The sequence below is a fragment of the Ursus maritimus genome, unplaced genomic scaffold (assembly GCF_017311325.1).
Source record: "Ursus maritimus isolate PB19 unplaced genomic scaffold, ASM1731132v1 scaffold_15, whole genome shotgun sequence".
NCBI lineage: Eukaryota > Metazoa > Chordata > Mammalia > Carnivora > Ursidae > Ursus > Ursus maritimus.
Window position 1 is genome coordinate 21690884 of NW_024423897.1, and position 24099 is coordinate 21714982.

General features: G+C 47.7%; 2 protein-coding genes across 2 annotated transcripts in view; one reads left to right on the forward strand and one right to left on the reverse strand.

Moving 5' to 3' along the window:
* SLC36A1 (solute carrier family 36 member 1) overlaps positions 1-24099 on the reverse strand; it is a 136361-nt gene that overhangs the window by 4109 nt on the left and 108153 nt on the right. The window lies entirely within an intron of this gene.
* Positions 16787-24099, forward strand: part of FAT2 (FAT atypical cadherin 2) — a 60785-nt gene continuing 53472 nt past the window's right edge. Inside the window, exons 1-2 of the mRNA XM_008692484.2 lie at positions 16787-20216; positions 21821-22135. Of these exons, the coding sequence (XP_008690706.2) occupies positions 16958-20216; positions 21821-22135 (3574 nt within the window). The 5' untranslated portion in view covers positions 16787-16957. The remainder of the gene's footprint in view (positions 20217-21820; positions 22136-24099) is intronic.

A 24099-nucleotide genomic window follows, 5' to 3' on the forward strand; every position in this document is an offset into this window, starting at 1 on the left:
GGAGACAGACCCAGAAGAGCACGGACATTCTCCAGCCCCTCCGAGTCAGCTGTGGCTGTGCTTTCTACAGGGAGGGGCGGCCAGGCTCGCTCTACACCAGTCCTCTGTGAGTTGGGCCACCATGCTCCGCTCCCTGCCCGTTCTTCCCTGGGTACAAATGAACTCACCTCAGGCTAGAAGTTCTCCTTCCAGCTGTCCCACGACAGGCCATGGTGCTGGCACTCCTGCTGGCCAGGTGGGACCAGGCAGGATAGAATGTGAGGCAAGGAAAACCAGGCAATGATGTCGGTACAATCAGGGACCTTCTGTACCCCCTGAATGGGCCCTGCCTTTTGGAGTCCTTTGTAACTGGACAGGGCAGAGCCTCTGGAAGTTTCCCACACTTCCTGGGTTCCCAGCACAAGCTGAGTTGGCTCAGAATCTCAGTGCTACTATTTCTATGGCTAATGGTATTAATGCTTACATGTATAATGGGGGTTTCTAGACAGGCTTACAAAGACACGTGTGGTTCCAAATCCTGGATATTATTAGTTGTGTGACCTGGGCCTCAACTTCTCTACACCTCAGTCTCCTAATTTGAGAAAGAGGACTAGTGATAGTCCTTTTCTCAGGGATGGATGTGACATCTAAATGAGGTCATGCATGTAGCACACAGGGTCGTACTCATTACGCTCACGGTCATCAATTAACCAGCTCCCTCTGCTTCCCCCGGGTGGAGACCCGCTCACAGCGCCCTGAGGTTTTCCTTCGTAAGACAAATCAGAGTTGCAGTTATAATTATTTGAGAGTTTTTTCCAGATACTGTCTCTCTTACTAAGTGTTGCTCACTGCTCTGGCCCCCATGTCCAGCACAGCGCCTGGCCCATCAAAGATGCTCATTGCATAGCTGCTGAGGGAACGAATGAATCTTCATTTCTAATTCATAGATGAGAACTGTCACTTCGAGGGACTAAGCATTAGCCTACCCAATCACAGATCAATAAGAGCGGGGCGCAGAAGGATCCTTAGTGATAATCGAATCAGACAGATGGAGACACCGCAGCCTGGCCAGAGAACGCTGAGTACTTGGCTGAGGTCACACAGCAAGTGAGCGGGGAAGGCAGGACTACTCCCCACACCTTTTCACCTGCCTCCGCGTCTCGCTGCCGGGAAGGTATCGCTTCTTAGTCAGCTCCTCCGGCCCCTCCGTAGAGGAGGCTGGCGGATCATCCCCACAGCCTCAGAACGCAATTTGGGATCCACAACCAGGCTGAGTCGCACTTCAGGGGGCAGGGGACAGGGGACAGGGGACATAAACCTCATCAATCGGACCAGTTTGTAATGGTGTCCTGGGTCGTTTGCAGCCGACAGGGAGCCATTGCTGAGCACGGGATTTAAACCTGGAAAGGGGAGCTCTCATTCACCGGCCCTTCTGTTCTGTATAACTAACCTGCCTGTTGCCAGGTTAGACCATTTCACAAGGCCCTTCTGTTCTGTATAACTGCCCTGCAGGCCAGCAGGCGTGACCCAGTAGCTTCCTCTGCTGCTGCCGGTGCTGTTCTCCTTGTAGAGACAGGAGACACTCGGCGAGGCTCAGCCACTTAGCTTCCGTCCCACAGCTTCTGTCCTCTGGGCACTTACTTCACTACACCTAATGAGCTCGAAGGTGTGTCAGACCCCCCGGAGATTCACGGTTGGGGGAGGCAGGCCTATAAATGGACGGTTTAGTACCTTGAGGGAGGTAGTAAAATAAAGGCAAACTGGGACTGGCCTGGGGACCCAGAGGAGTGATAGTCAGCCCAGTTATAGAGTCAATGAAGGAAGGCTTCTTGGAGGAGCTGGCACTAAATGTCAGTTTTCAAGTCTGAATAACGAAAAGTAGGAAAGGCAATTCAGAAAGAGAAAGTAGCATGTGTCAAGGCATGGCCGGTGTGTGCAGGAAATTATCAGCTGGGTGGAGAACAGTTGGAGGCGTGCACTGAGAGGTAGGATGGGGCCAGGTCATTGAAGGCCTTATGTGACAGGCCACGGAGTATAGCTTTTTTTCAATGTAATTTATATGATTTTCTTTATTAATGGGAAATTACAGAAATACACAAAAGTTAGAATAGTATAAAAAAACCACTCAGCTTCGACAATTGTGTTTCCTCCACTAATTCTTCCATCATCAGATTATTCTGAAGCAAATCCTAGATATATAGTTGCATCTGAAAATATTTTCATATGTCTGTTTAAAACATAAGGACTTCAGAAAATCATCGTAGAAGCATGGCCTTTATTTTGTAAATATTGGAGGACCGTGTTGAGGTAGGTTAAGTTGAGGGTGCCTTGGGTAGGTGTGCGTGGCTGTGGGGAGGAGCAGGAATTTAAGGAAGGGGATTGGAGTAGAACGTTATGTTGTTTTCTCCCCCTTGGGCAAGCACATGTCTGATATTCCCACTGATTAACAAATCATCTCCTAAATTTCATCTCCTTCTGAAAGAGGTGATGCCTTACACGTTTTCCAGTTTGGAGCCTGTGGAAAAGAGAAATCCCTTCCCGCCTCTCAGTCCTGAGTCTTTTCCCATTCCTGGGACTGGAGTGGCCCCTGTGAGGCACCTGTCCATCCCCTTGCTGGGGGCAGGGAGCCCACAGTGGAGAATTCTCCATTTCCCAGCTCCCATTTGGCTCTAATGCCCACAGCAGCTGGCCGGGGTGCAAGCTGGGCAGGACTGTACTTGCCAGCTGTGGGGTAACGTTAGTGTGCCTGTGCTCACGTGTCCCAGGTCAGGGCTGCTGTCTGTACCTGCAGCACCCTCTTTCCTTCCTCTGGATCCTCTCAGCAAATACAGGACTGCGCGGCACAAAATGCAGTATCTTAGATGCCTACTAGCTTAGCCTTGGAAAGTGGCAGAGCTTGATACCAGTATTGCGCCAGGCTTGGGCACATGAGCTCTGGAGCCAGGGTCCATGTCTGTGACCTTGGACATATCACTTCACCTCTCTGAGGGTGCAGGGCATATAGCGCTATCTACCTCACAGAAGGTGTTAGCATAGTAGCCAGCACATATTAAAAGCTCGCTAAACATTAGCCACTCTGACAGATTTGGGGGCTTCTGAAGTCTTGGGAATTGATTCAAAAGAATCACAGCATCTTGGAAAATTCAAATCCTAGAATCAAACTCTTGGAAGCACATAATTTAGAAGAACCCTATTGGATCCCTCCTGTAAGTTTCTACTCTGTAAAGATTCCTTATACAGTGTCTCTGACTGTGTGCTATTTTTTCCTTCTTGTAAACATTTAAGAACAACGTGCATCAGTTGTAAGTTACAACTTGATGAATTTTACCAAGTGAACAACAACAGTGGCTAACCAGCAACCAGAGCAAAGCAGACACCCCCAGCTCCCCAAGAGCCCTCCTGATGCTCCTTGCTAGTCACTCCCCCGCCCCCTCACACACACAAACATAGTGATTACCCAGCCAGCTGGGCAGTTGTCAAATACCTTCTTGTGGGGTTGTGTACCATCGTTAGGAGAACTCTAATTGTTAGAGAGCCTCAGTGAGTTAATTTGGAAGTTGTAAATGCAACTTCACCTTTTAAGTTGTTTTATTTTTACTGTTCTATTTCAGTGGCAGCCTAGTTTAGGGCTGAGCTACCCAAATGCCTAGAGCTGTTTTTAAAAAATACAGATTCCTCAGCCCCATCCTGAGTCTATAGCACTAGAATGTAGGATCTGGGTGTGGGGCCAGGGAATCTGTATTTTTACAAGCTCCAGTGGAACTCCAGGTGAGGTCCAGCTGGGTTTGGGAACCACTAAACTAGTGTTTCAGAGCTGGGACTCTGGAGAGGCCATCTTTCCAATCCACGTGCCATCTTACTGGCCCTTAACCTGGGACAAGGCACTTGGACTTCTTGACTCTCAATTTTTTCATCTGTAAAATGGGGATACAATGATAGTACCTCCGTCCTTGGGTTGTTGAAGGACTCTGACATCCACAGGCAAGTACTCACTAAGTGATGAAGCTACAGTCAGCATGGCTATTCCTGAGAAGAGCCCATCTGTGGTGTAGCCAAAGGAATGTTGGGCTTGGTATCTGAAGACTTGTATTTGAGTCCTGACTGGGCCACTGCTGGCAGTATGACCTTGGCCAAATCTTCTGACCACGCCCCTGCCCCGGGTCTCAACTTTCTTATCTATAAAATGAAAATACTCTTTGTTCCCCTCATAGGGTCTTTGAGGGGATCAAATGAGAGAGCGGACCAGAAAACTGGTCTGAGGATAGAAAAATGCTTCAGGAAGTAAGCCCCAGTGAATGGGGACCCAGCTGAGCCTGGGAACCTGGTGGAAAGTGGGCTTGCCTTGCCCTTGCGGTTCTGTGGAGGGCGGGCCGAGTAGGGGTGGGAGAGGGAGCTGCTAAGTCCTTGGTGTTGCATGGTCCTGGTAAGTCCTGGCACAGCTCCCGTGCTTCTTGGTTTCTGAGAACTCTCTCCTTCCTGGTCCTGGGGCAGGAAGAGTCCAAGATCCCATAAGTAATGAAATCCCGTGCAATGTGCTATAGTCAACATGCTTTTATTATTTCAGTGTCTTGCCTTTTATTAAAAGTTCTTTGAAGTCCTTTACTAGCATTTTCAGAAAACTTTTTAATGAAGTATAATATGCATACAAGAAATGCACAAATCATAAGTGTATGGCTCAATGAACTTTCCAGAAACTAACCAAGCTCCCAGATGAAACAGAATATTACCACCTTTGTGCCCCTTAGTGCCCCTTCCAGTCACTAACACCCTCACAAGGGCAGCTTTATCTTATTCCAATCCACAGATAAGTTTGCCTTTATCTAGTTGGAAGAGTACAGTATGTAGTCTTTTGCGTATGGCTGCTTTTGCTCCACACTATGTCAGTGGGATTCATCTCTATTGTTGCCTAGAGCAATACTTCATTTCTGTTGGGACTTCGTATTCCCTTAGATGAGCATCCTGCATTCTGCTCTTGGTGGACGTTCAGGGTGTTTCCACTGTGGGGCTATTACCATAGTGCTTCTCTGATGATTCTGTGTGAGTCTTTGGTGAGTATGCACGCACGCTTCTGTTGTGTCTCCTAAGAGCGGGTCTGCTGGGTCATGAGGTATATGCATGTGGATGGAAACCCTTTTATTGTCCGGTTCAGTTCTATTTACTGCAAGTAGAACATGGTTCATGGGGCTGAGTGTCTATCCGGAAGATAGATAGGCCTGACCACAGCAAGATAAACAATCGCCTCCGGGGTCTGAGATGCTGACGGACAGAGAGATCTGCAGATTCAGAGACTCTCAGGTGAATGTCGGACACGGTAATCACACCTGTCACTTTCCCTTTCTTGTCTGCTCTTCTAATTGACTCTAGAGATAACCTTGTGTCTGCTTTGCCCGAGGGCCAGTGTTCCCCCCACAGTGGTCAGCAGACCACCTACAGGGGACAGGGAGCACTTGAGTGCACTGCAGCCCTACTCAGTCAGACTTCCTGAGATGAGGCTGTGAGTTTTAACACACTGACTTTCGAGAAGCACTTCCTAGGAGCTTGCAGTCTTTTCCTCCCTTCCCCACCCCTCTCCACTAGGGCCTAGGAGAGAGCCACCTATGGGATATCCACTTTGAAAGGAGGCATGGTAGAACACAGGATCCTAAAGGAAGAGATGACCTTGTTCAGCAGATCCCAAACACCAGTCCCACCAAAATCACCCTGGGAACTCTATTCCTAAGCCCCACGCCTAATGATTTTGTTTCCTAGATCTGGGGTGGAGCTGGCAAATATGTATTTTTAACCCTCGCCCCCACCCCCTCAGGGAATTCCCAATGGTGGGAACCACTGGTTCCATTCGATGGCCAGCCCTGTCCAGTAAGAACACAGGGGGCCCAGTGGTTCTGTTCTGTGTCTGCCATGGAGGAGTGGAGCACAGAGTTACTTCCGGAAGGAGGAAATCGGTATGAACTGAGCTCAGGGGGCTTGAGTGTGGAACTCTAAGCTTTGGCCCAGAGCCTACCAGCAGGGGCTGGTTTACATCTCATTAGTATGCACCTTGCTGCTTGCAATCATCCCTAACCCTTTCGTGCCTCCAGCCCAGCAGTCAGGTTCAGCCAGCTGCACTGCACTGACAGGGGCCTCAGAGAACGGAACTGCCTGTCGTGCCCCACTGCTAGAATGCTGCTCCCTGCCTGCCCAGGCCTGCCCGCCTGCTGGCTTTGTCCTAGGCAGTTCTGCTCAGAGGGGTTTGGACTTGGCTGGACAGACAGCATGGCTAGGCTGCACCAGGCCAGAGGGAATGGGATGGAGAGGGAGGGCTGGAGATAGAGCCTTTGCTGAGAATCTGTGTTTGTGGGGCTGAGAGAACACATGGTTATATGATCCTTCTCTCCCAAGTGCTATTTCCAACCCCTGGGGATGGAGAGGCACACACAGGTGATCTGAATTTTAATCCTGCCTTGGCCACATGCTCACTCTGTGCGTTGGAAGTTAGGTAACCTCTCTGAGTCTTATTTACCTCATCTGCAAAATGAGGATAATTATAGGGTTGCTGTGAGCAAGGTTAAAAGTTATAATGCATCCCAAGTGCTTACTATGGGGCCTCTGCACATAGTAAAAGTTCAATAAATGTCAGCTGTGACCAGTGTCTGTACCTCTGTAAACATTTCACATTCCCCAAACCTCACCATCCTCAGGGCATCATTCGACAATAGCTCAGTGGAGGGTGAGCTGCACTAAGGCAGGAGAGCAGGGACCAGTCCCAATTCCCAGATAAGCAAGTGGAGGTCCCATAAAATGAGGGGGTTTTGCTCAGCTCCCACTGGGTCTCCTGCCTGGCCCTCTGATGGGTGAACGAGGACCCTTGACACCAAAGGAATGGGTCTCATCTTCATCACAGTGTCTGCAGGTGACAGCTCATGTGTGAGCCATTGTGAGGACTTAGGCACTTCATCTTAACTGAGCCTCACTACACCCTGATGACTATCTTCTCCTATTTATATGTGAAGAGGCTGAAAGTCAGGTTCAATAGTTTACTCCAGGTCATACAGCCAGCAACGGTCATCAAACCAGGCGGAACTCAAAAGCAGGCTGCCTTAGGCCCGAGCCTGAGCTGGCGACCACCATGTGATGTGGCTGATAGTAGCCTCCCCACCCCCGGGGTGCCTGAGTTAGAGGTAGACCTGACCGGGAGTGGCCACGGGTGGCCGATGGTATCGTGCACAAGGAACAATGAGAAGCTTCCATTCCAGAAGCTTCTCAGAGCCAGATAAGAGGAACAGGGTCCACTTGACTGGTGGCTCTGGGGCCTGCTAGCTCCTGGGAAGGCAGCTTGTTGTGCCTGGATAGAGAGGGGTGCTGTGCTGGATGGCCTCATTATACAGATCACATAGGATGGGACCCGGAGAAGTCAGCCCAGCATGCCAGTGTCAGAATAGAAAAAGATCAGGAAATTCATGTTGTTGGGGTGCGTCCACAGCATTCTCCACCTTCTGTCTTCCCTGCCACCTCACACCCACCGCACTGCCCCCCTCAGCCTCTGAATGACATCACATCAGTTAGCTCTCTGCACCCACTGCTGGGGAAAGGGTGACAGTAATACAAATTATGGAATAGAAATCACTCCCTTTTTTTTCTTTTTTGAGAGAGAGAAAGAGAGAGTGCTTGTGCACACAAGTCGGGGGAGGGGCAGAGGCAGTGAGACAGAGAGAGAGTCTTAAGCAGGCTCCACACCCAGTGTAGAGCCTGAAGCAGGGCTTGATCTCATGACCCCAAGATTATGACTTGAGCCGAAACCAAGAGTTGGACACTTAACTGACTGAGCCACTCAGGCGCCCCAGAACAGAAATTATGTTTATTATATTGATGTTGTTCAAGCTGCTGCTTGAGCTTTGTTACAGATCATTGCAAGGAAAGAAGGGATGTCACAAAGACCCAGGGATGTGTGTGTGTGTGTGTGTGTGTGTGTGTGTGTGTGTGTGTGTGTAGAAGGGTGCTTTGGCAAGGAGCTCCTGGGACATAGGCTGGGATCAGCACACATACAGAGACTAGTTCCCTCTTTCCACACGTACTTTTTGAACACCTAGTGGAATAGTAGTTAACATTACTGTATTTTTACAACAGTAATAATTTAATAATAGTAATAACAGCTCCAAATGCAAAGGCCGTGGATCCATATGGGATCCCAAGAGGAAGAGATCTTGCTCTGTCTGGGCCTCACTGAGTGTCAGGGTCTGTGAACTAGAATGCCTACAGCTATCGTCCTCACAGTGTGGAAGAGGTTTCTCTTCCATTAGAAAATTGACCTTGCTGATAAACAGTAGCTGAAAGACCCTCTATGTCTGGGAAGCACTCTCAACACTTCAGAGACTGCTTGCTCCCTCTGGTCTATGTGCACGACCTCCTTGTTCCTGCCTTGGGGGCTCTGCACTGCCTGTTCTTTTTTGCCTGAAACTCCTTCTCAAGAAGACCTTCTGGCCCTTGCCCTGCTCGAAAGTCTCCTTGTCATGTAAGGCTCCCCTGACCACCCTGATTTATCATCTCTTTCTTTCTGCTACTAGAAGAGAATCCCCATGAGAGTAGGCCCTCATCTGTCTTATTTTCTGTTCTGGAATGCCCTCACAGGGTAGGCCCTCAGTAAATAAGTATTGAATGAATAAATGAATGAATGAATTACTTTGGCAGAGGAGACCCAATAACAAAACATTTTCTCATCCTTCCCCACATTGTCCCTTTGTTTCTTCAAAACCCATGTGCCTGGAAGCCCTTTGTTTCCTTTACATATCCATCTCCCCAGGGTCCCATTAAGACGTTCAAGGATCCTAAGCATTATAGCCCCTTCATCCATGAAAAAATATTAGAAGTTATATCTTATGGTAATGTTGGTATATATGGTAAATATATTTTTCTATATGAAAATATTTTCTTCAACCCAAAAGTTTGTTTTCTTTCTTCTGAATTTAATAGAAATTAAAATATTTCAGGGGTCCCTAAAAGTACCATGGACCCTGGGTGTGCCTACTGTGCCAACTAGATAGGTGGACCCCTCATCCTTCTCTGAATCCCAAGCATCCCTGGTTCCTGGTTCCTGTGCCATGTTTTCTAGAGCTGAGCTGGTCAATACAGTAGCCAGGAGTCACACGTGGCTATTTAAATCAAATAAAATTATAAACTCAGTTCCTCAGTTGTACCAGCCACATTTCAAGTCCTTGATAGCCACACATGGCTAGTGGCTCCCATACTGGACTTCGATATAGAACATTCCCACCATTGTAGAAAGTTCTTTTGGAGAGTCTTGTTTTAAATAATTGGCTCCAGCTACACCAGCACTCTCTGAGTCTCCCTTCTTGGAGTATGGATTCCAGTTCTTGGCTGGCACTTGAATCCATCACCTATTAGGTGGATGAACCTAGGCAGAGCCTTCAAATTACCTGAGCCTCAGTTTCTCATTTACAAAATGAGGTTCATAATAAGTGTCATAATAATGGTGATGTTGGTACAATAATTAACTCGCACTGAGTGTATTCCAGTCCTGGCTATTTGTCAGGCATTGACTCATTTAGCCTTCTCAGCAACTCTGTGAGATAAGTACTTAGACCATATCCCTTTTACTGGGACCAGAGAGGTGACATAACTGCCCAAGGTCACACAGCTGGTGAACTGTAGAGCTGGGATCTGAAACCAGGTCTATCTGACTCCAGAGCCCACTTTCTTGACTATCAATTCTACCCAGTGCTGCACCCCCTCCCTCAAAACCAAGTGAGATAATGCATGCAGATTTTTTTGAATTTACAGATTACATGTAGGTATGACAGTATACTCCATCAACAATAATATCAGAATACTAATGATGAAGGGGCCCCCCAGTCCCAGCTCCCTTTCCCCCATGTCCTAGGTGAGGACTTCCTTTGTCAGTCATCTCTGCCTTCTAATTTCAGGCGTGGGCAGACCCGGCCTTTGACAGCTCTCTTGAGAGCCTCTCAGTCCGCTGGAGGTTTGGGCTGCCATTTACCAAGCCATTATTGGTCCTAATAAGGTGTTCCTCTGCGTCTTTTCCTCCCTGTGTGTTCACCTATCATGTTGTCTGTCTCCCCTGCAGCCCTGGGAAGTAGGTAGGAGTAGCTATTATTACCTGCAGTTTACAGACAGATAAAATGAGGTTCAGAAGAGGTTCTGTGGCCTTCCCAAAGTCATACGACCCATCAAGGGCTCAAGCCACTGGCTCCTTTCCTGCTTCTGTCCAGTTCTTCGACATGTTTTGTTACAGGAGGACCCGGCAGGGACTGCCTACAAACTAGCAAATGACTCAAGGGTTCATCCAAGTTTCTGAGAAGTAAATCAAGCCTCTTTCCCCACAGGGAATTTCAGTTGGCTTAACCCAGTAGGGTTGCTGTTCAAGCCCAGTCCATACCAGAGTGGGAGTCTTCAATGGAAAAAAATCTCCCTGTTGATCTGATTTAAGATCTCAGCATGTAGTTCTCTTCTGGTCCTGCTTCTTCTCAAAAATCTTCAGTGGCTCCCTACTACTAAGAGGAAAAATAACTTCAGTAGCTAAAGACTTCATGACTAGCAATTACCTGGAATGTCAGTATTCTTTCACTGATGATTTTAATTCTGGTTCAAAGGCACAATCCCTCCTGTCCCTCCCCGCCTTTCAGCTATTGTCACAAATAGAATGTATTTAGGATTCTTTCTTGAAAGGGAGCAAGAGCCAGCCCTAACACTGATGCCTGAGGCAGACACCATGGAGGGGAGGTGAGTGGGATCAGGAAATACTTACGGAGGGCACCCAAATCCATGGTAAGTTTACATTTGGATTTTGAGGGGAGTGTGGACATTCTCCAATCCAGAAAAATGAATCAAGGGACTCTTTCTTTCATGAAAGGCTCTCCAAACTTTAAATAATATCCTATCTCATTGCTTCTTCCTACAGCCTAGGAAATCCAGAGCACCCAGGTTCAGGAAGTCTGGTTGCGTGTTTTCAGTTCAGCCACCACCTTTCTGGGTGGCCTTGGGTATGCTGTGCAAATCTCAGTGTCCCTTATCTGAGAAGTGGGAGTAAAAGGGCAGATGTGCTTCCTAGGAGTATTATGTGGGCTACTAATGAACATCTGGGACATACTTAGGAAAAGGAAAGGCGTTGGGCCATAAGGGAGAATGTCATCACTGGTCTGTGCCTGGGTACTTCTGGGAGTGACAAGGAGGAATTCATTGCCAGAAACAAAGCCTAACAGTTTGAAGAAATATGATAAAAGCTTCTTTAGTGGGAGTTTGATTTGGCTTTGAATTCCTCCAAGTACATCTGGTTCTCCATGGAAGGAACAGAATTAGTCACAGACTTCTAGGACTAAAGACTAAAGTCACTGCACACGGGCCATTACAAATACAGATCATAGTGCATTAGAATCCTAGCACATCCACCTGTGCGTCTTAGGACTTTTTTATGACAGGACAAGGACGTTAGAGTAGCAGAGCCCCAGCTTGTCAGAACTGGAGGGGCTCCTAGAGACCAACTATCTAGTTTTTCAAACCTGTGCTTCCCAGTGGGGTGAGGGGCAAGCCTGTGGGCAGGGCCCTAGCTTTCCACCCCTGCTCCTAATAGTGTAGCTCTGCTTTAATCTATTTACAATTTCATTAGGAAAAAAGAGATTCTGCCCCTGAAAACAATAGAGGGGTCTGAATTCATGGATCCATTCCAGCCCCTTCACCCAACAGACAGAATATCACTTACAGAGGAGGAAAGACATTCACAGGACTTAGGTGACTGACTTGACCAAGGCCACCAGAGAACAAATGACTTTTGATCCAGGTCTCCCAAGAGCCAGGGTAGCTTGCCACAAGGACCATTGAGCAAGCATTGGTGCATGTGCAAGCCTGATTAACAGCCAGCGGAAATCCATTCCCTGCCTTTGAGGGCTCTTTTAGGGTAATAGAGACCACAGGCCTGCACAGGCCAAAGAATCATATCTGTATGAGTTGGAAGGGACTTACTAGAACTCTTCTCATCTCCCCCAAGGGCAAGTATCCCCCTAGAGTAGCACCATCCTTCACAGGTGGCCACCCAGACTCTGCCCGGGCTCCTCGGTGACGGCTCCTCTGTATTCTGAGATGACTCATTCCAGAATTGCACTTGAGGTCACTAACCAAAAGAATGAGGAAAGATCTCAGACCATTGCTCCTCCCACTTGTGCGTAGACATTTTATCAGTGACTTGGATAAAGACATGGATGTCACAACCACCAAGTTTCTGAATGTTGGAATCCAGATTCTGAGAAGCAGGAGCCCTGAGGGGAAACACAGGGTGAAGTGCATCATGGTCTCATTAAAGCCCTACAGCACTGAGTTGGAGGAAATCAGCTCGTGAAGAACAGATGGGGGATCGCGTGATAATACATCTGAGAGTTTTCATTATTTGCAAACTCAGCGGTCAGTAGTATGAGCTGGCTGCTAAAAGTAATAATACTTGGTAATATTTGTTGAAAACTGTGTCACATCCTATATTTAGCATTTATGTACATTAACTGGTTTCATTCTCAAAATGGTATTATGAAGGAGAGAAATGAAAACCAGAGACGGTAAGCCACTTGCCCAAGGTCACACAGCCAGAAACTGCATTATGAACCACTTTCTGCTCTCTTCCCCATCTATGAGAGGGGTCTGGGAGCTCCAAGGAGGCCTATTTGATTCAGACATATATCCTAAAAGGGTCCATTCATGAACCCTCACCCCTGCACTTGCTCATACCTGTGCACACACAAGCCCCATAGCTACCAACTTATTTGCTCATATCATATTCATTCTGTCAAGCAGGCATACACCATTAATGTATCCATACAACTCTCCAAAAATTGCCACCTAATATTGTTAAAAAAAAAAATTGCCACCTAAGTATGTGTGTGCTCTCTTGCAAATGTGCACATTTACCCACATCCAGATTTTCCTCTGAGTCTGAGGAGCCAAGAACGGGAGGCCCCACCCCAGACAAGCGCCTGCTCGCAGCTTAGCAGAACAGCCTGTGGCTGGGCCAGCAAGCTTAGACTCGACCAGACACCAGCGGCTTCCTGCTCTGCTGGGGCACAGCCTGGACCTTCTCCAGAGGGTTCCGTGGACCCCACCCTCACCCCAACCTTAGGCTTTGATTCTGCCTTGGCTTTGCAAACTCATAATAACTAATATTTATTGAGTGCTTTTCCATGGGCCAGGAACTGTGCTAAGTACATTAATGGGCATGATCTTATTTATTTAGTCTTTATAAAACCCTAGGAAAGCAGTACTCTTAATAGCCCCATCTTACAGATGAGAAAACAGAGGTTTGAAGAGGTTAGCTTACCCAAGGTTATGTAGTTGGGGTCGGATTCACAAAGAGCCACAGCTTCTCTTTCTGGCAGTGTGGTCTGGAGGAAAGAACCTGGCTCTGGTTCCTACCCTGTGACTTTGGGCAAGCCCCTTTCTTTCTTTTTTATTTTTTAAGATTTTATTTTATTTATTTATTTGTCAGAGAGAGAGAAAATGAGCACAAGCAGGGGGAGCGGCAGGCAGAGGGAGAGGGAAAAGCAGACTCACCACTGAGCAGGGAGCCTGATGCGGAACTTGATCCCAGGACCCTGGGATCATGACCTGAGCTGAAGGCAGACGCTTAACTGACTGAGCCATCCAGGCATCCCATGCAAGTTCCTTTCTTTTGGGGGGACTTCATATTCCAGCTTCAGAAAGGAAAGGCTAATCACTAAAGGTTCTTTCAGTTTTTATTCTGTCATTGCCTTTCCTAAGTCCAGATCCTTCCATTTTTCAACTGTTGAGTAGGGTTATGTACTAGGCACTGGGAATTCATGCACAAATAAGATATACAAAGCTCTTGTCTTCATAGAGCCCAGTGTCTAGTGCAGTAGACAGTCACTAAACAAACTAGCAAGAACATACCAGTGGTGCTAAGTGCCATGGAGAAAATGGGGTGGTATGATAAAGAAGGGTGCTAGGAAGGAGGTTACATCAAACTGGGTGTTAGATTGTGACATTTGAGAGCTGAGCCAGGAAGAAGGATAACAAGAAGGAGCCAGCCATGTGAGAATCTTAAGTAAAGAGAAACAGCAAGTTCAAAGGCCCTGAGGCAGATCCTGGTTTGGCATGTTTGTGGAGGAGAAAGGAGGCCCAGGTGGCTGCAGCTTGATGAACAATGGGGAGAGTGCTGGGAGGTATCATTAGAAAATCAGGCAGGCATGTGGGCCCACATGGCCTCGTAGGCCATGGTAAGGACTTTAGATTTTAATCTGAATGCTATGCGAAGCCACTGGAAAATTTTAAGAAGGAAATTGATCTGAATTGATTAATGTTTTCACAAGATATTTCTTTCATTTTTTAAAAAATATTTTGTTTATTCATCTGACAGAGGAATTACAGACAGAGAGCAAGCACAAGTGGGGGGGATGGGCAGAGGGAGAAGCAGACTCTACGCTGAGCAGAGAGTCAGGACGTGGGGGTCGATTCTAGGTCTGCGGGATCACGACCTGAGTCAAAGGCTGATGCTTAACTGACTGAGCCACTCAGGCGCCCCTCATAAGATGTTTCAAAATAATGGTCCTAGGTACTGTAGGCTGGGAGGGCAGCCCAGGGAACCCGACATGCCTCCGCACCTTGCAAACCTGTTCACTTGCCCAGGCATAGCGCCAAGAAACAAATGTCCAGACACAGACCCTTCCTCAGCAAACCACTCGCCTGGTCTGTGGGTCCTACAGCTTGAACACAGCCCTGCTCACCAACCGTCATCAAAAGGTGCATTATCTTTGCTTCTTATCCCCTTCCAGGGAGACCCTGCCCCTGCGCCCTTCCCTAAGCTCATCTCTGCAAGACACCGGTGCAGCAGCTGAGTGGTGTGTCTTGTTGGGGCCTGCCCTACACGGGTGCTGACCTGGTGAGCAGGAAGCTTTCTGCAAAGCAGGGCAGGCCGAGCAGGGAAGCTGCATGCACCCTAGGCTAGCTGGGCTGCAAAGTGAGTGGACCTGGGACTGGGGTAAGAACACATTTTTCCTCGGGGCTTCAACTTCCAACACAATGCCACTCTGGGGGGTTGGGGTCCATGTGACTCAGAGGTCCACCCCCTCTTGCAGGAGACTGTTTCAGGGATGGGGTGAGTGGAATGGAGGGAATATGGCTTTTGCCTGGGGCCAGCTCCATTGTGAGCTGCAGCTGTGAGGGGTAAGAGTAGAGGGCAGGAAGGATGGGGAATAGACACCCCAAGTGTGGAATCTGCCTCCATTCCTGCTCCCTCTTCTCTGAAGTGCTGGACCTGGGACGCCATCCATAGGAGGCTGGAAGGATGGGGCATAATCAAATTCTTTTCTGTCACAGGCTTGTAGATCCCAAGTTAGGCAGACTTTTCCACTCCTGCCTCCCTTGCTGGGATGCTCCCTGCAAGGTTTTAAAGAAGCTGCATTCAGCTCCCTCCGGACTCTGGAAACACAAGGATGCAAGCCTCTCCTTTCCCCTCTTGCCCCAGGAGTTTAACTCTTCCTTGCCTTTGAAGAACCAGGCAACCGGAAAAACAAGTCTTGCCTGTTTCATCCAGGAATGCTCCACACATCTGGCTGACAGCCAAGCTCCTTGGAGTCAAGACTCTCACGGGCAGGTGAGGCACCAGCCTCATGCTTTACTTTTGGAAGGCCTAGTTTGGCAACCAAACTCTGCCCTCCCCTACTCCCCTTATATCTTCTCCCTGTCCTTAACCCTGAGGTTGGACTTTTAACCCAGGCTGGAGCTTTAACCCAGGCTGTAGTTCAGGGATAAGCCAGTGGAAAATGGCACAGGAGAGAATGGGAGCCACAGCAGGTCTTAGGGGGAGAAGTACTCATTCATGGCTAGTTCAACAACTCCCAGGGACTAGTTCTTTCCTGGCCACCCACAATGTGAAATGGGGCAAGCCTCATCCCCATTCTGGGGCTCTATTTCTCCATCTGTACATGAGGAGTGGGGTCAGAACTCCATGTCTCAAAGGTCCATTGTAGCTCTGACATTCCAGGAGATTCAAAGTTACAGGATGAGTCAGAATCAGGCCCTATCCAAAGGGACTAGCGGTGGGACAGGTGCAGGTAAGCCTGGGATAGGGGAATGGTCCTGGCCTATGATGCAAGGAGCCCCAGGTCTAATTCTTGCTTTGCCTCTACCTAGCTGTAAGGCCCTGGATGGGTCCCTTCCTTTTATGAAACTGAGTTTCCTATTACTAATAATAGCCAATATTAAGTTAGAACTTCTACGTCCCAGGCACTCTGCTGGGTCATTTACCTTTGTTATTTCATTTAATTTTCACGAAAGTCCAATGAGGTAGATAATATCCTTATCCCTATTCTACAGAAGAGGACATCAAGGCTCACAGAGGTTAAATAACCTGCCCAAAAAGTCACCCAGCTAGTAAGTGGTGGAGCCAGGGCTGATGGCCAAGTGGCCTGATGCCAGGCCTATGATCTTGGTCACTTTGCTTTTCTGCAGCTCAGTTTGGCTGGACCTCAGCCTTGATGGAGGGGTCCTGTAGGAAGTACCTAGAGCCAGATTGCTAAGCTTGGGTACCTGGTTGAAACTATTCCACCATCACTGGGCAGCCATTGAAGGTTTTTTGGGAAAAGGAGTCAAGTGGTCAGGACTGTGTTGTATCTGCCAGATACCCCTGAGAAAGCACTTAAACTAGTCTATTAGTCTTCAAATACAGGGTTTCTCAACCTCAGCACTATTGACATTTGGGGCTGGATCAGTTTTTGTTGTTGGGGGGCTGTCCTGTGTGATGTAGGATGTTTAGCAGCACCCCAGCCTCTATCCACTAGATGCCAGTAGCTCCCCCTCCCCCACAAGCTGGGATAGCTGAAAATGTCTTCAGACATTGCCAAGTGTCCCCTGAGGGGCAAAATCACCCCAGCTAAGAACCACAGTAGTAGGAGCCATTTCTTTCCTAACTTACACTCTTCCTTTTTTTTTTTTTTTTTTTTTTGCCTAGGGCTTCGGGAGTTTTTCCATCATGATTATTGCCTTCTTGGGCTTTCTCATTTTCTTGTTTCATTGTACAACCTGTGAGAAGCCCCGAGAAGGTCTCGTCTCCTCCTCCGCCTGGCGCTTCACACACTCTCTCTATAATGCAACCATCTATGAAAACTCTGCCCCCAAGACCTATGTGGAGAGCTCTGTGAAAATGGGCATTTACTTGGCCGAGCCCCAGTGGGCAGTGAGATACCGGATTATCTCCGGGGACGTGGCCAATGTGTTTAAAACAGAGGAGTATGTGGTGGGCAACTTCTGTTTTCTGAGAATAAGGACAAAGAGCAGCAACACGGCCCTTCTGAACAGGGAGGTGCGAGACAGCTACACCCTCATCATCCAAGCCACGGAGAAGACCTTGGAGTTAGAAGCTTTGACCCGCGTGGTGGTTCACATCCTGGACCAGAATGACCTGAAGCCCCTCTTCTCCCCGCCTTCATACCGAGTCACCATCTCTGAAGACATGCCCCTCAAGAGCCCCATCTGTAAGGTGACCGCAACAGACGCTGATCTGGGCCAGAATGCCAAGTTCTATTATGCCTTTAACACAAGGTCTGAGATGTTTGCCATCCATCCCACTAGCGGTGTGGTCACCTTGGCTGGGAAGCTCAACGTCACCTGGCGAGGGAGGTATGAGCTCCAGGTGCTGGCTGTGGACCGCATGAGGAAAATCTCAGAGGGCAATGGCTTTGGTAATCTGGCTGCACTCATCATCCACGTGGAGCCTGCCTTCAGGAAGCCCCCAGCCATCACCTCGGTGGTGGTGGCTCCACCAGACAGCAATGAGGGTACCACCTATGCCATTGTAATGGTAGATGCAAACAGCTCAGGTGCTGAAGTGGACTCACTTGAAATTGTTGGTGGTGACCCTGGAAAGTACTTCAAAACCACCAAGTCTTACGCCCACAGCAATGAGTTCAGTTTGGTGTTGGTCAAAGACATCAACTGGCTGGAGCACCTTCATGGATTCAACCTCAGCCTGCAGGCCAGGAGTGGGAGCAGGCCTTCTGTTTATTCCCAGATCAGGGGCTTTCACCTACCCCCTTCCAAACTGACTTCCCTTAAATTTGAGAAGGCTGTTTACAGAGTGCAGCTTAGCGAGTTTTCCCCTCCTGGGAGCCGCGTGGTGATGGTGAAAGTAACCCGAGCCTTCCCCAACCTGCAGTATGTTCTAAAGCCATCCTCAGAGAGTGCGGGGTTTAGACTTAATGCTCGCACTGGACTCATCACCACCACGAAGCTCATAGACTTCCATGACCGAGCCCACTACCAGCTACACATCAGAACCTCACCAGGCCTGGCCTCCACCACCGTGGTCATCAATATTGTCGACTGTAACAACCATGCCCCCATTTTCAACAGGTCCTCCTATGAGGGTACCTTTGATGAGAATATCCCGCCAGGCACCAGCATTCTGACAGTTACTGCCACAGACCAGGATCATGGAGAGAATGGATATGTTACCTATTCCATCACTCATCCAAAATCTGTGCCCTTTTCTATCGACCCTTACCTGGGGATCATCTCCACCTCCAAACCCATGGACTATGAGCTCATGAAAAGAATTTATACCTTCCGGGTACGGGCATCAGATTGGGGATCCCCATTTCGCCAAGAAAAGGAAGTATCTGTATCTCTTAGGCTCAAGAACTTGAATGACAACAAGCCTATGTTTGAGCAAGTCAACTGCACTGGGTCTATCCGTGAAGACTGGCCAGTAGGAAAATCTGTAATGACCGTGTCAGCTATAGATGTGGATGAGCTTCAGAACCTTAAATATGAGTTTGTGTCAGGCAATGAATTAGAGTACTTTGATCTAAATCATTTCTCTGGAGTGATATCCCTCAAACGCTCTTTTATGAATCACACTACTGGTCAACCCATCAATTATTACCTGAAAATTACAGCCTCAGATGGGAAACACTATGCCTCGCCCACAACTTTGAATGTTACTGTAATAAAAGACCCTCGTTTTGAGGTCCCTATAACATGTGATAAAACAGGAGTATTGACACATTTCACAAAAACCATCCTCCATTCTGTTGGTTTTCAGAACCAGGACTCTAATGATGAGGACTTCATTTCCTTAAGTGCATATCAGATCAATCATCATACCCCCCAGTTTGAGGACCACTTCCCACAGTCCATTGACATCCTTGAGCGGGTTCCTGTCAATACCTCCCTGGCCCACCTAGCAGCCATTGACTCTGATACTGGTTTTAATGGCAAGCTGGTCTATGTGATTGCAGATGGCAATGAGGAGGGCTGCTTTGACATGGAGCTGGAGACAGGGCTCCTCACTGTAGCTGCCCCTTTGGACTATGAAGCCACCAGTTTCTACATCCTCAATGTAACAGTGTATGACCTGGGTACTCCCCGGAAGTCATCCTGGAAGCTGCTAACAGTGAATGTGAAAGACTGGAATGACAACGCACCCAGATTTCCTCCTGGTGGGTACCAGATAACCATCTCAGAGGACACAGAAGTTGGAACCACAATTGCAGAATTGAAAGCAAAAGATGCTGACTCAGATGACAATGGGAGGGTTCGCTACACCCTGCTAAGCCCTACAGAGAAGTTTTCCCTTCATCCCCTCACTGGGGAACTGGCTGTCACAGGACACCTGGACCGGGAATCAGAACCACAATATATACTCAAGGTGGAGGCCAGGGATCAGCCCAGAAAGGGCCACCAGCTCTTCTCTGTCACTGACCTGACAATCACATTGGAAGATGCCAATGACAACTCTCCTCAATGCATCACAGAACTCAGCAGGCTGAAAGTCCCAGAGGACATGCCTCCAGGAACTGTTCTAACATTTCTGGATGCCTCTGATCCTGATGAGGGCCCTGCAGGAGAAGTGCGTTATGTCCTGTTGGATGATGCCCATGGGACCTTCCACGTGGACCTAATGACCGGTGCACTCAGTCTGGAGAGAGAGCTGGATTTTGAGAGGCGGGCTGGATACAATCTGAGCCTGTGGGCCAGTGACAGTGGGAGGCCCCTGGCCCGCAGGACCCTCTGCCACGTGGAAGTGATAGTCCTGGATGTGAATGAGAATCTCCACCCTCCCCGCTTTGTCTCCTTTGTGCACCAGGGCCAGGTGCAGGAAAATAGCCCCTCAGGCACTCAGGTGATGGTAGTGGCTGCCCACGATGATGACAGTGGCTTGGATGGGGAGCTCCAGTACTTCCTGAGGGCTGGCACCAGCCTTGCAGCCTTTGCCATCAACCAGGACACAGGTACTGGGAGTGGGGTGGATGGGAATGCCAGGTGCAGGAGACAATGGGCCTAAGGAGATCCGGGGCTGTCCTGAAAGAAGGCAGGCTACAGGCTAAAAAGAAAGGCAATAAATAGGGACTCTCCTTCTTGTCCCTTTTATTTTATTTTAAATTTATCTTTATCATACTGGAGGTGTGTGTATGTGTGTGTGTGTGTCCATTTAAGTCAAATCACCCATCTCATTGGCATCTATGTATATATTTATATACACAGATATATTACATATTACACATTATATATTATATAATTATTATGTATATGACATATATGTATATGCTTATAGAAGTAATGCATCATGGTTATAAATTTTTATATATAATTTAAAAATGGATGCATTTTTTTGTGTCCCACCTCCCCGGATATAGTCTTTATTAACAATTTGGTCTATAATCTTGTAAATTTTTCTTTGAATCTATTATATCATCGCTGTTTATTTTATTATGTGAGAAAATAATACAAAAGACACTAAGTCTGCAACACTTTTTTCCCCATAACATAACATCAGGATATCTTATATATCAGTGCATATAAATATTTTCCCTTCTTTTTTAATGGCTGCATTTTATTCTGTCATATAGATATAACATCCTTGATCATATACTTTTGCTCATATGCACAGTCTCTATAGGAAAAACTTAAAAATGCAGTTGCTGGGTCAAAGGTTAATGCGTATTTTCAATGTTAACAGATAATTCCAAATTGCCCTCCAAAAAGGTGGCACCAACTTATTTATTCCGTTTAAGCTTCATAGAAAATAAGTACAACTCAACAAATACTTGCAAGCACCCTCTGCTTGTGAGGTTCTGGAGATAAGCACTTTGGGGGAGATCCCAGGTGAATAAAGGTAGGTCACTGTCCTCAAGAGCTTACAATCTGATGGGCAATTTATTTCCAGGGTGAAGGGCAGGGTGATATGGTAGAAAGACCATTAGACAAAGAGTCAGTGATAGACCCGGCTCTTCTGCCCACTTGCTACATGATCTTGATCAAATCACATCCTCTCTCTGGGCCTCTATCTCCCCACCTGAAAAGGAACGAGGTTCCTTCAGCTTTGACACGCTATGGTTATGAGCCTGTGCCCTGTCCTCTCCACACAAGTCCTTCCAGCTGAGTGTGACCCATGAGAACTAAGGGCGCAAGCCTCTTTTGCTCACTATTGGACCCTTGACTTCTAGAACAGTGCTGGCCTGTAGTAGGCAATTTGTGGAGTGAGTGAACACATGAAGACTCTGAAATCATGAAGATGCTGGAAAGGGGGACAGCAATTTATTCATCAAATCCCTAACTCTTAAATTGGTACCTATAATACCTGAAACTTGAAGGAACTGGTTTAAGGACAATTTCCATGGGCCTATTTTAGCAGAGAAAGGCTCCAAGAGGCTCTACAAAAGGATATGAATGGCCCGAGTTTGACTCAGCAGCTCCCACGACAATTTAGGAACAGTCCCCTTTTCTTGTGGAATTCCTATTTCCATAGTACCATTTGGGGACTATTAAGTAAGGTGATTTCTAAAGCTATTGTGGGCTCTAAAATATTTTGGGTTTGGTGATCAACTGTCCCTAGGTATGATTCAGACTCTGGCACCCCTGGACCGAGAATTTGTGTCCTGCTACTGGCTGACGGTACTGGCAGTGGACAGGGGTTCCATACCTCTCTCATCTGTAACTGAAGTCTACATTGAGGTTACGGATGTCAATGACAACCCACCCCAGATGTCCAGACCCGTGTTCTACCCCTCCGTCCGGGAGGATGCACCCTTGCACACCTCTGTGCTTCAGCTGGATGCCCGGGACCCAGACTCCAGCTCCAAAGGGAAGCTGACCTTCAACATCACCAGTGGGAACAACATGGGATTCTTTGTTATTCACCCTCTCACAGGTAAGGATCTCAGAAATCTGGGTGAATTGGGTGCTTTTCAAAGTTTGGTCCTAGACCAGCATCATCATCAGCATCACCTATGAACTTGTTAGAAATTCAAATTCTGAGGCCCCACCTTACACCTACTGAATCAGAACACAGGGTGGGGCCCAGAAATCCATATTTTATATAACAAAATATCCAGAGGATTCTTATGTGTGCTAAGTTTGAGAACTACTGCTTTATAAAGTTTGTCTCTTTCTATGTTGCCTTTCTTTCCTCAGGGCCTAGGGAAGGTAGACAGGTTGCCTGGTGGTCAAGCTGGGACTATTTCAGACCTCTGAGTGCTCCCAAACCCACCCCTCCCCTGAGTCACAGCCACAGATTGAATCTCTTAACCCTCATTCTAAACTGATCTCAAGCCTGCCCACAGAGTGGTGGCAATGGAGAGTCACTTCGCTGGTGTCAACCATCCCACAAATGTCTATTCTTGGGCCAAGGCCATCTGGGGCAAGGACACTGGATGGTCTAGAGGAATCCAGAGGCCACAAGCTTGCAGCAGTGAGCCAGACATAGCCCACAGAGGTGCTTTATTTGGCTTGCACAAGTTTTAAACAATGACCTTTCAAGTTGTTGCCAGCATTTAAATATTAGAAAATTCCATAAAACACTCCAGATTTCTCGTTGTTCATAAAAAACTAGGAGATCTGGCCACACTGACCCCACATTTGTACAGGGCTGCAACTGCCTGGAGCCAACAGCAGCTTTCTATGCAGAGCAGGTGCATGTCCTCTGGTCCCCACGGTTGCTTCACTCCCCGTTGTACTATTCCCAGCCTGCTCCCTGAATCTATGCTATTGGCCTGGCTCCCGTTGGTATTGGAATCTGAGAGCTAGCTCCCACTACTGTGGATACGTCTCCAAGGCCGTATCTTCCTCCTAGAGGATGAACAACAATCCTATAGTAGAGGAGGCTGATGCTTTCTCCTCCGAACCCGAGATCCTATTCTCTGGCTCCAACAATGCACTCCTTTTTTTTTTTTAAGATTTATTTATTTATTTGAGAGAGCGAGAGAGCACGAGCGGGAGCACACGTGAGCACGGGGAGGGGCTGAGGGAAAGAGAGAGAATCTCAAGAGGACTCTCCACTGAGCGCAGAGCCCAACTCAGGGCTCGATCCCATCCGAGATCATGACCTGAGCTGAAACCAAGAGCGGATACTCTACCAGCTGAGCCCCCAGGCTCCCCTCCAACAATTGACTCTTGGAAAGACAGAACCCTGGCGAGATTGGAGGAGGTAGAAAGGGAGAAAATTAGTCCCCCATCTTTAAGACAAAAGGAAATGAAGAGGAGCATGAGACTGGAAATCCTGGGACAGACTGTGGGTGGAGGACATGAGTGTCTATTTGCACAGGGACATTTGTTTGGAGCCTTTCCTGTTAACTTTTGACCTCAGAAGGACCCTTTCACCCTGGAAAATAGGCTTAAGCTGGCTCTCTACCTGGGCCCATCCTATCCTTCCCCTTAAAGAAGAAAGAAGAGATCTCTCACCCAAGGCACTGGCTTCTCAGCAACTTCCAAATCCCTATTCTGTTTACTGTCTTTTTTTTTTTACAATAATTTTTTATTATGTTATGTTAGTCACCATACAGTATATCCATAGTTTTGATGTAATGTTCCATGATTCATTACTTGCGTATAACACCCAGTGCACCATGCAATATGTGCCCCTGTCAAGAGTTCCCTGACACAGGGTCTGGCAAAATGCCCCAGAGAGCAGAGATGTTCTTAGTCTTCCCGCAGTTGAGGAGAAGAAATTTTAACCAGCATGAATATTTAAAAACAAAATAATAAGTCAGCAGTGGAGCCCCCAGCCCACCTTTCTTATCACCACCATTATATTGTCCCATTCCTTGCTTGGATACCTTGGATGGTTTCCCCATATCCTTAAGATAAAGTCAGGTCCTATCATGTCTCACACACTTG